This window comes from Paralichthys olivaceus, chromosome 15, assembly GCF_024713975.1.
Source record: "Paralichthys olivaceus isolate ysfri-2021 chromosome 15, ASM2471397v2, whole genome shotgun sequence".
Lineage (NCBI taxonomy): Eukaryota > Metazoa > Chordata > Actinopteri > Pleuronectiformes > Paralichthyidae > Paralichthys > Paralichthys olivaceus.
Window position 1 is genome coordinate 18,943,045 of NC_091107.1, and position 12,910 is coordinate 18,955,954.

The 12,910-nt window shown below is 40.1% G+C and overlaps 1 protein-coding gene across 7 annotated transcripts in view; it reads left to right on the plus strand.

Annotated features, from left to right (window-relative positions):
• LOC109628416 (vacuole membrane protein 1-like) overlaps nt 1–12,910 on the plus strand; it is a 59,771-nt gene that overhangs the window by 37,667 nt on the left and 9,194 nt on the right. For all 7 annotated transcript variants that reach the window (XM_069509923.1, XM_069509926.1, XM_069509927.1 and 4 more), the window contains one exon: nt 1,406–1,467. In XM_069509923.1, the coding sequence (XP_069366024.1) occupies nt 1,406–1,467 (62 nt within the window). The remainder of the gene's footprint in view (nt 1–1,405; nt 1,468–12,910) is intronic.

Below are 12,910 nucleotides of genomic sequence, written 5' to 3' on the forward strand. Positions count from 1 at the left end.
TTACATTTTATGAAATCAAAGTTGTAACCATTGAAAAGTTGTGCTCACAAAACTGTCACATTTTATTTTGTCCACTTACAATGTCATTAATTATACTCTTTATAGTTTCTCAAATTCTACACCTTCATGCTTTGTAAATTATGTTGGAGCAAAAACAACATTTTGTCTAAATGACTAAATTCCACAATGAAGACGCGATCAGAACATTTTGCAGCATTTATACTTCTTCAACTGCAATCAAGTTAATATATCAATCCGTGTTAAGGCCCAGGTCAAGTTGTTATCTGCCTATCAGAAAGTAGTTTTAATATTTATTTGATATGTACCATTTAGACTTTTGTAAAAGCATCCTGAAAAATATGGATTGTTGTGTGTCACTATGAAATATTGTCAGCTTAATATAATATGAGCCAAGGTTCGTTGAGACACTTCCACACTATATCCAATATACTCTGTAGGTGATGCCAGTGCCTAATTGGAGCTACACATTCATAATGAGTAAAATATTCAAATCTTGGTTGACATTTTTATGGCTCCATCATTACATAAATTGGAAAATTTGAGATGATGTCTTGTGTATCATTTTATACACTTTCCCTGTAATTGGGTAGTATATATTTAGTGTCTTTGAAAACCTTGGGATCTGGACTAGAATTTAAAATAAGGTTCTGTGGGTTTGAACAATCCTTTTCTGCACAACATGAGTTTGTAATGATGGACCCGCCAAAAGCTCTGTTGGGTTAAGCCTTTCTAATGGCATGTTGAAGTTGACCTAGATGTTACTGGATCAAACCACATATTTAGTTGCCAGAACGCATGTTTGTTTATAAGAATACAGTAACCTACACCAACTCAGAGGGCAACTAAAGGACCTTGAAAAATATGGTCAGTTAGTGGGCACGTGTTCCCGCTCCCCCGCAGGAGGACACTAGGCTTACATGAGCCAGAATGGCTGCCAGTCGCCTGTCTGGCCCTTCTGGCCCGGTGACTAAGCAGGAATCAGACCAGACAGGAGCCAGCACCCAGACCCCCTGTGAAAAAATGACACATCTCTTTTTATTTCCCCCACTCTATCATCCGTTACTTTACACACACACACACACACACACACACACACACACACACTTTTGATACAGCCACTGTGATATGCTGACCTAGTGTACTGTGTTGGTGATGTGTCATTGAGCCCAGGCCTTTTATTTTCTGCCCTCCATGACAAAAGGGGGTCTGCTTTGGTCGGTGCGCGGCATGGCTTTTGGGAATAATGGCAGAGTGTGTGTGTGAGAGAGAGAGAGCTGATGGTGGGGGGTTCAAGGAATTACTGATCAATTATGATGCACGCACTGCTTTGACCTCATGGTTCAGTAACTGTCACGCTCTTTCTCTGTGTGTCTTTGTCATACAGAAACTGTTTGTGATCATCACCTTTAGCAAACACATCGTGGAGCAGATGGTTTCCCTCATGGGGTGAGTAAGACTCAACGTGTGTGTTTGTGTGTATACTTGTGTGTATGTGTGTGTTTGCCATCCAAAAGTACCCTGTGGGATGTGCAGTGATCACACATGAAATAGGTAATGTAAATCTGCCTCCTCTTCCTCTTGACACTGATGAAGGTCACATAATCAGAGGTGGCTTTGAATTCATCTTTGGAAGATGTCTTGTTGTGCTGTTTTAAATACTTGTATATCTTGAAACAAAGGTTTGTACCATGTTCTCCGTTTTGGCTCCTCACTCTGCTGTTATAGTCTCCATAATGATTAATAGTTTGGATTTTTCCACTGGATGACTATGGGTGTGAACATGTTCTGGCTGCTCCACAGGACAGGATGAACTCTTGTCTATCACAGAAACCTCCTCTCTGCTTTATCTCTCATGAAGCACAGTCATAGATGGTTATTACGTTTGTACCTGATCCCATAGAGCTGCCTCTGGTTGTCTAGATGAGACTTTTCATCTTTTTCACAAAAAAGGTCTCTCAGGTAGATGTGCTTACAAAGCTGAAACCTCTTGGAAAGACAAATCCAGTTTGAGTTTCTGGCTGGAAGAGATTTCATAAGGAGATATCAGTGGTTTTGGAGGCTCGTCTGGAAACGGGGTCAGTGAAAGTCATGTGTCGTGCTGAGTATTCTGTACCAACTCCAGGACGTTGTAGGACTGAAAGATTGGTTTCAACTATGTAAAAAACACGAAAACCATTTCAAGAAAATTTAATAAAAGAATGACTCCTGCACTCACAGCCGCTGGGCTTTTCAAAATAAGGGCGGATAAAAGTTAAAAGAATCTTGGTTTTGGTACTGATGGGTGCTATGATGGGTGTCCTTGTAGAGATGCCAGGGGCTGCAGCTGGAAACTGCCCTCAACACACCTGCAGGTGGGAGTGCCATTTATCACACACACACACATGCACACACACACACAGATTGACATTCACACTCATGCAATCTTGGTGTCTCTCTCACACACACTTGGTGAAATCAGACGAAGAGATTGCATCAGCTCTCTGTCTTGCCATGTTGTCTGTTTGGGCATTTGCTTCATGTCTAAAATGATTTTTCTGAGGTAAATTAATTCTGTGTATGAATTTTTATAGACTGTATATAATCCTCTTTTACTGATTCAAACTAGAATGTTGTATATCATGTGTGTGTATTCCTATATGTATAGTCAACCATAGTGTGTGAGGACCATTTTGATTTTGGAACCTAAGGAGGGAGGACATTTTGGCTGTTTGAGGGGGAAGACTTGATTTTAGGACTAGGGTTAGAATTAGGTTAGGGTTAGGGTGAGGCATTAAGTTGTGATGGTTAGGGTAAGTGGCTAGGAGATGTATTGTGCCGAGACAGGTGGGTGTGTGTGTGTGTGTGTGTGGGGAGGGGTGGTTGTGCAAGACCTGTCCCTGGTCTCTTGCATTCACAGTTCATTGAGCTGCAGACTCAGAGCAGCAGATCATTGGTTATTGACTGGTTTCAGTCTGACTCACTACGCGCTTTTTCTCTGAAGGAAGTTTCCCTCATCACAACCTCTCAACCGTCAGCTTCCTTCCTCACTGAGGCCTTTCCGCCTTCACCTATAATTTTCTGTGCCTCACTTACTCTCACTCTCACTCACACATCACCTTATGAATGGGTGACAGCCTCTCGGTTTTAACCCCTTCAGGCACAGACAGACCGCAGGCACCTGCACTTGTGCACATGCAGTTCGATGTCTGCACACACACACACACACACATACACAGAGTCAATTTGTATGCCCTATTTCTAAAAGATAAAGCTCCACATCTCGTTTTTTGATCTGCTGGATTTTTCATGTTAGCTTTACACGCTTTCCATGTTAGCTCCCACCAACTCATGTTTTAAATAAATCTACATTTTCACTGAAGCATTTAGCACCTGGCCTTTTTTGGAATTGTCCTGAAATCTGATTTTTTGACTAATGGAAACCATTCTCAGTGAATTTCAAATTTCTTGGATTTAGATTTCACAGTAATGGTTGATTTAATGTTTAGTCTTATCAGTCTTGAAATGTTTCACGCATGTGCCATCATTTGCAGATCTTTGTCCTTCAGTAATAAAATTCACTGTGAACTACATATTTCTATTTGGTGAATAAATGAAAATACAAATTGTGTCTTTATGGTGCAGTTTAAATATATAGATGTTTGTTTTTGTTTGCCTCTGTGTTCGTGGAGTGTGTTAGTGTTTGTGTGTGTGACTGAAGTAACTGTTGGACTTTGGCTGTGGGGATTTCAGTCTTGCATGACATAATACACGTGCCCATCAGGTGAGCTGCTTGGCACACGCACGCACACACACACACACACACACACACACACACACACACACACACACACACACACACACACACACACACACACAGCAACTGAAATCAGAGATAAATTACAGAACCTGTTTGTAATAAGGTTTATAAAATTTATAAAAATAAAATCAATTATTATAAAATGCAAATTATCCAATATCTTGAGGGTGCTTTTTATTTTCAATTAAGTTATTCATCTGTTTTATTTATTCAAGTTTGTAATTCTGTCATCATATTTTAACTTACCAAATGCTGTTTGTTGAAAAGATAACACAAGTAGACCTGGTGTAGTAACCTGGTGAATCTTGTTAATTGCATATTCTAATGCAACATTTATTTTTTGTTTAAAAGGCCAGCCTTTTAATGATAGTGAAAACATCTTTTGTTAAGTGTGTGTGTGTGTGTGTGTGTGTGTGTGTGTGTGTGTGTGTGTGTGTGTGTGTCTCCTTCAGTCCCTGTGTATTTATGTAGCTTATAGATGATGTCAGATATATATTTCAATGCCGTCTGGATTCTGTAGTAAATAAAATCTTCAGCACAGCAGCTGTATCATTTGATTAACTTTTAACTCGGTTCATAGTCCTGTAATCACGACACGGGATGATGTTCTCATTCAAGGAAAAAGGAGTGTCCACAAATTCCTTCATAAAGAAACATTTTTGTATTGCAACACTGTATTTGTGTGGCAATAAGAGCTGTGCATCATGATATAGTCACTGTCTGACTCAGTAAATTTTTGTAATGATCTTAATTCCAAACAGGGCCCTTTTTAGGATTATTTCTCGAGGTTTTCTAACACTTTAACAGCTTGAGTGAGAGAAGCATTTTTTCTATGGATGACAAATGGAAAACAGTGTTACTGAAATTCAGTTTCACGGGAGATGTTTGGGTCTGAGGTTTAAATGTCACAAGGCCCTAAAACTGTCAACAGCCATTTTCATCACCTCTGTTAAGAAAAATGACCAACCCCAGAGTTTTTTATTAGCTGGAAATAAAATGTAGACAAGATGCAAAGGACCATTTTAGAACATCTTGCACTTAAGTGACTTAAAATTTCCATTATACATTTATGAGTTTCTGATATTCCGTTTTAGAGCTGCAACAAAAAAAGGGTTCTGTGGAAAATAAGTTCTGTCCTGACAGTTGTTTAATCAAGTGAAATGTTCTTCCTTTTTTTAACTGTTTTTTAAATTTACTGTGTGTTTAGGACAATAAAACTGTGTCAGACATTGCGAAATTGATGTGGTAGTAGTTCTCATGTGTATTGTGGAAACAGATTCTTCTACAGATTCTCTGCTAGGTGAGTTTCACTCTTGTTTTCTTGGCGTGCAAAGCATTTTAAGGTTAAATCTGTAACCCTCTGTGAGTGCTATAGTACGACAATAATAAAGATAGTTTTGCCTTGAACTGCAATACAGTCACAATAAAACCCTCTTCACATGCCTTTTGGGCTGATAAAAACAACTGATAAACAGGCTGGAGTAGCTGGAACCGGGTGTCTGATCAGACTTGTTAGGTTTCTTACGTCCTATGACTAATATACAGATGCCTCCTCTTCAAGATAAACCATGCGTGTATCATCATAGTTAAATTCTTCTAACTCACACTGAGCAAGGCTTTGATAAAGATCTGAAGTCTTTTGTCAGGAGGTTTAAAACTTTTTTTAAATACTTTTTTTTGTTACTAAAAATGTTTATTTTGCAATTTCCCTCCTCTTATTAAAGACTTATTCATCTTTTAAAACTGGTATTTGAGATTTTAGATTTTGTAAAAAATAAATATCAGGACCTATAAAAAACTTCAAAATAAATGTACCTCTATCTTTTTACCTTTTAACTTTTGTTTTACATGAAATCAACCAAATTTGTCAATGTAGCTTTTTTCGTTTCACTGAACGCCCTGAGAAAAAGCCTAAAAATGATTATCTTGGTTTTCCTTGGATGTAATTTGTAAGTTAGGTCAATACCCCTACAAACACATCAGAGAATGGTGAAGCCACTGCTGCTGTGTTTTACATAATTATAGGGCAGCAGATTCATCTGTGCCAAATCTCCCCGTCCCCCTTTCTCTTATCTCAACTGGGGGTTTTTAAGCCAGTGAGGTGATTTACAGCAGGAAAAGCTCAAAATCACCAAGTGCATGCAGTGAAGGAATGGCATGTTTTCCTGTTTTTGGTTCGCAGACTGGGCCTCCTGTCTCCTTTGATCTGTTGTGAGTCGCTGTGTTGCTAACTCTTGATTCATGCCACTTTTCCCGCAACCATTTCTATGTGATAATAGGTTAACAGGAAGTAAACAGTCTTCCGTTATTATGAGCTGTAGGGATGAGGGCCTTTTGGTTTTGCTGTGCTGGTAGTTCTGCAGGACCCCAGTGTGATTACACCATATCATTGGTGACTGTGGTAAGTCAAAGACTCATGCACACTAAAACATTTTCAATAAATAAAAGTGTATCACAACCAAAACTAGCTTCATCCAGAGGAGCATTTTAGTTTTGTATCAGAAATAACCGCTGTTCATACTAACACAGCTGAAAATGCATATCACATGACTATTCCCATACACTGGTCATGCTCAGTGCAAACTGAAAGCAGATTTTCTGTTTCAAAGATGGTTACAGAATTCATAACGATGGGGGGGGGGGGTCCTCTACTGTCAATGGGAATTTCCCTGCTTCCAAATGTTTCTGGCTGTCCGTACTAAAACGCAAAACCAGAGCAAGGTGGCAAATGTAGCCGAATAACAGGTTTCAGAACTAAAACGTAGTGTGACCTTGGTTTAGTTTCTGAAGACGTCTGGGAGAGGACAAAGTGTGAGGCAGTTTATGATGATGGTTATGTTTGTGAAAATGTGGAAAAGAGGGGAAGTTAGTAGAGAAACTATGACGGTTTCGTCACCTTGTATCTCACAATGGTGTTTTAAACGACTGGTCTCAGTAATCCATCATCTTGATTAAGTGAGCTTCTCTCCATGTCTTGTACTGACTTTAGCAAATCCATCAGACTCATGTGTCGAGGGAGGGATTATCACTGTCAGGCTCACATGGAGAAAGCGATTGAGATGCAGAGAGTAAGAGTCGAGATTTGAAGGTAATCCAGAAGAAACCGGTGTGCCGGGGCCTTGGGGGTAACCTTGCACATCTCCATGAGAATGCACACATTGCCTTTGGAGTCCATCTCTGCGGCAGGTCTACATTACCAGCACAATGGGCTTGCAGATGGCCGTTCCTGCCACACAAGGGTGTTGGCATTAGAGGATCACAGCAGGTGGCTCTGCTCAGAGGGAGGCTGGGGCAAAGTCACAGGTCAGGGCAGGGCAGCCGGGGGTTGTATGAGATGCTCACAGTAACTTTCTAGATCACAATCAACATTTTACTGTAATAATGTGGCTGTCAGGTTATTTCAACCTGTGTGAGTGTGTGTCTACTATAACTTTAATGCATTTGACTCATTTTCTTTATGTTCCTATTTTCTAGTAGCCTAGAAGGGACCAAACATTCATGTAGACATTAATTCTAAAGTGACTCAAGTGAACCTGGGTTGGTGGAGATGTGAGATCTGTGAGACCATTTGAAATATTCTAGATTTTACACAGTAGTTCTGTTATTTCTGTTCAATTAACAAATAACTTCAGCTACAGGAGAACATCTGTAACTGCTCGAAATGTCACCTATCTAGAAGAGACACCCCCCTAGCTCATATAGAAACTCTGCTTGTTTCACGCTAAATATGCAAAGTTGGCTGGGTTGAAGGTGCCTGGTGTGAAGCTGTGACAGTTGTCACTTCATGAGGAAGGGTTTTTTGTCTTTCACCATATCTGTATGAAGTAGCTTGCACCAATTTTGGAAAAATAATCTTCACAATTTATATTAAAAAAACACACTACAATTTAAATGAAGTGCAGACTGTGCTCAAGGTTATTAGCTAATATTTTACTTATGCTGATGGATTGCACCTCAGCCGATTGCTTTTTGTTAAAGAGTAGTGAGTTGATGAAAAGTCCCAAATGTCACTGTTGTTCTTTACCTTGATCACATCACTGGTACTGCATATATACTATAAATAAAGAATCCTCTTTGTATTATGTGAGCTTCCTGTTAGCCATTCCTAGTCACCAGGTGGTCCCTTGAGACGGACACTGACAAAGATGGTATTGATCAGTCCTTCTGTCCCCTGCCCTCCTTTCGTCAGGCCCACATACAGTCAGACGCCTCACTTAAGCCCCTTTCACACCAGACAAGAAACCCACTATCAGTATCCACCTGGATCAAATAACTGCATTACACCCAGGTATTTATCAAGTCTAGCGCCAATCATCAGACATAAAACATTAACAACAGAGCAGGAGATCATACAGCTACTGTATAATATTATTACTTTGCTTGGAGTATCCTCCTTCCATCCAGTATCACATCTTCTTACTCACTATTTGCCACAATGATAGACCCCTCAAAATAAACCATAAAACTATAATATAAACTCCTGAAGCTGCTACAAATGATGACACAAATAATATTTTTCAGTAGCCACTATACTTGTTCACCTTGTCTCATATCCTCAGTTACATTACTATTAACATGGTCCATGATAGGTAATATTTAAAGATAATGTAACAAGATGTTGTTACTATGATGCTAATTGATTTTTGTACACTAGAAGGAATATATTCTCTTAAATATCCTGATTGGCTTTTTATCCAAGCAACATATGGATATTGGATAAAACCATTATTATTAGTGTGAGTACTTTGTGGATACAGGCATATCCTTTTTTACTGAAATATTTAGACACATCGATTATATTTCTACAGCACCCTTTAAAGATGAAATCTTGTTTTTATATAGATAATGACAACATCAGACCAGAGAACACCAGTTACAGTAACACATAAAAAAGTGCACTGTAGCTTTGGCGTCTCCCTAATATCAAATGAGTTGAAGTTGGGTGCCAGACAGCAGAATAATCACTGTCATTTTATTTGTACTGATTTCAGTAATTTCGAGAAATAGCCCCGTTAGCTTACAAACACAAAAAACACAAACCATCAACTCAGCTTCATCAATCAAATGTCAGAATGTTCAAACCAAATAATATCAATTTAGAGGTTAATAATCATAAGCAAAAAATCTAACAATCAAAATATTCAGTAAATAAATAGAAACCAAATGTTAAATTCAAGGACAGGACAAGAAAATCTAATTTTCCTTAATTATATTTCCTTGATACAATACTGTAATATATTTCCTTAATATAAAATAAATATTTGAAAAGGACAAAAGTTAAACTGCAGCTTATTGATTGGCCTGTTTCTAACATAATTTAACGTGAAAAAAACAAAACATATGCTATTTTCTAATTAGACTCTGATCTTGGTCTCTTGGTTTATTTCTAACCCTCTGAAAGTAAAGGTGGATCATCTGGCATTAACATGTTTGTCTTTTGAAGGCAGTTGTGGTCTCAGTTTTAAGCCAGCATGAAGCCAGTGGTGTCATGTGAATGTTGAGATTTCTATTAATCCGTTGATATCAAACATGTTATGCAAGCTTACTGGGAAAAAGCCAAAATGTCAATCCAAGGTTTAACTACTTTTACCGTCAGTGACACCTCAATTGTGTTGTAAAAACTTTTAGTATCCATGGCTCCATCAGGTTACCCTGACTCACATACAAGCGTGTGTTCATGGTTTTAAGCCCTTGCGAGGGGATAGCTCTCTCATATGACTGTAGCTCTGAGGCTGATTAATTTCTGCTATATCCTGAAAATATACTCTGAGCTGGATGCCTGGCCGACTGAATCTAAATAGCAGCTGATATTAACCTAAACCCTTCTTAAACTGTGTGAGTTGTGCTCACTTTTCCTTCTAAAAGAAATTCATCAAAAGCTGTTTTCCATCAGTTTGCTTTCCTTTCTTTCTTTTTATCAGTACCCTGATGTTGACTGACCCTAACTCACAACAGGTTCTGCAGCCTCCAGCATCAGCAGTCGTACAGCTCGATAAGCTGCGTTTAGAGCAGCGCAGGTGCGGATGTGCAGACGAAACCATTTTGCGTGTTTTGTCAGGGGTGAGAGGGACCTTAAGGACTCTTTTTTCTTTCATGGTTCAGTCTCTCAACCAATGTTGTAAGTCAATTTTAATTTACCCTTAACAGTAATTACGTAGACTTAAAAATTGCCAACAAAGAAAGTTTTTATTCTGAGCTTTTTTAATGGGTCGGTCCTCATTTGGGCCCTGGTTAGTCAATTCCATATATCCCCCCCTCCAATTACGACACCCCTGGTAGGGGTGAGGGATGGTGCGGCAGGTCGCAGCCCACTCTCGTTTTATACAGCGTCGTTAAATTTAATGTAAGGCTCTGTGGGGTGTCTGTTTTCTCATTTCGCCACTTCCATTCTGATTACCTTGGCCTCCGAGCTCTGACAGAAATACCGAGGAAGTAACAGTCAGAGAGAGGTTTGACTCTGAGCCAATGGGTCTTACCACAGCCATTTAGAATAATATTCAGTCGCTCAAGACTTATTGTTCAGATTGTGCACAGTGGGCCTAGTTTTGTGGTAAATAGCACACAGATACCCTCAGTAAAGAGATGCACCAAGGTCTGAATGTAATATAACTGTAGCTTTGATGAGAAAGTGTGTGTGTGTGTGTGTGTGTGTGTGTGTGTGTTGTTAGATACAAAGAGAGGGACAGGTGTGTTCTAGGTTTGGTGTCATGTATTCTTCTCAGGCCCAGAGTTTGTTTCGGGTCTCTACTCATCAGTGATTCATTGTATTGGTCCTCAGTGTCACACCGGCTTCACCACACACTCTGCTTGCTCATCAAGCCACTCCTACACACACTCAGACCAAGACTATGAAATTACTAATGTATTTATTCATCAGGATGGCAACTGACTTGCATGTTGTTTTAGGAAACAGTTAAGCCATTGATTCATTTTTAGAGCAGCTCATTTATCAGGGGAACACAACGTGACCTTGAGCTCTTAATCAGCATCATCCACTGAAGTGTATTGTTTTGTAAAATCCCATGAACAGTTGTTGAGTGTATGTGTTTGTCTGTATCTGAGTTCTGTGAGAGGAGTCATCCAAGACAGGCCCTGACTCACAGGCTGGCCGGGCAGCCATCTGCACCACTCTTCCTCCCCGCCCTGCCCCTCACACCTCAGTCAAAACAGATCCTTTGTCCAGCATCAGCCCTGTTTAACAACAGCAACAACTCACGAAGAGGGAGAGACAGCAAGGACATGAGATCATTCCTACTGTAAATATCCGCAGTGTTGTGCGAATTTAGAAGAATCTTTGTTTGGTCTTATCCTGATGAAAAAAAGCAACGTGAATCGTAATCATGAGGAGGCTTTGTTATATTTGTTTCATCCTAAATGCCATAAATCTTTTTTGTCAAACTTCAAACACTGTGGACACAGTTATTATTAATTATGAGACTGCTATGGGATCTTAAATCACAATCACACAACATAACTAATGTCTTTATTTTACCCAGTATAGCACTTTTTCCACATTAGTTCAGTGCTGTTCCAGACACACTGTAGTAAGTAACTGTCGTGCAGACACCAGGAACTTTCACTTTTCTGCCTTCACTGACTTCTAACCACAAACTCTGCAATATGTAAACATGTATGCAAGCCTATATGTACAAACAATCAATTATAATCACTTCAAGCAATTTGACTATTTATTTGACTTCTGTCATGTACAAACCTCATAAAAAGAAGCAGGCTTAATTGATCTTGTTGTCTGTCTTTATGCTGAGTTGCTCTTTATACAGCAGCCAGAGTAGAACATGGTTTTTTGGAGCAGAGGATGCACAGCATGTTGTGGCTTTTGACAGGTTCGTAGTAGCGTTAGCGGTTGTCTGAGCTGCATGTTGCGCTGTATGTAAACCACATAGGCTCCATACAGTCCTACAGTATACTGTATACTGTATACCGGAAGCGTCCCACACATCTCATCTGTGCTCAGTGGCTACCCTGCTGTGTTAAATTAGTGACACACTTTGCGTTTATGGGACAGACAAGTGTCAAACAGCATCAAGTTCTCATTTATTCCATGTGCCATTCATTTTCACTGCAGTGACAAGGTTTCTGTGGTCTGTTTCTGCCCTTCACTTTTATTCAACATGTCCTCATGTGTTCATTTAATTACTCTTTTATGTTTCAGTTGTCTGACGTGCTGCAAAGCGTCCCATTTGGAGTAATAAAGGTTAAATTAAAATAGAAGTACAATAGGTGTGGTTATCACCAAGTAATTAGGGGCTAATGTGAAGAGAGGGCCAGACAGAAATAATGTCACCATTGCTCTTCAAACATGACATCACAGGATGGTTGGAGACTCTCTGTGTAACCTGTGGTACCCTACACCGCCTCTTCTTCTTCTCCACCTCCTCTATTTCTAGCCTGCCTGTCGCTGCCACTCTACGAGCGTCAGTGTGACTTGTCTGGATGCGTCTCCACTTACATCTGACTCATTGTACAAATCTTTCTCACCGTTGGAAGGGTCCAGGCCTGGTCACCCAGTGACCTTGCAACTCTGCACACCTTCACACCCGCGCCAAGAGGGTCTGTGTGGGCATGCCGACCTGAACCTTGGCGGGGGTCTCAGGGGTTGGGGGGCTGTTTTATGTGGCTGTCTGGGAAGTGAGGGGAATAATAGACTGCTATAATTGGTGCCCCTGATTTCCAGGCAGCACTGCGGACACCCGAGAGGATAGTGTGTGTGTGTGTGTGTGTGTGTGTGTGTGTGTGTGTGTGTGTGTGTGTGTGTGTGTGTGTGTGTGTGTGTGTGTGTGTGTGTGTGTGTGTGTGTGTGTGTGTTGTGCTGGCTGTGCAGTAGGGATGTGATAAACACCCTGGGCAGGGGGATCTCCATCGAGGAGTGGGCTCCATGTTTTAGTGGTGAAGTCACTGGGAAAAAGCCCAGTTGTACCGGAGGAGGAACAGACACGCGCACACACACACACACACAGAGATTACCTTACAACATGTGCACATTAATCAAAATTTTCCTTACGCTAAAATGAAACACAGCCCTCCTCCCATAATTCCATTATTTCATTATTCCAACACTTAATAAAATCAAAA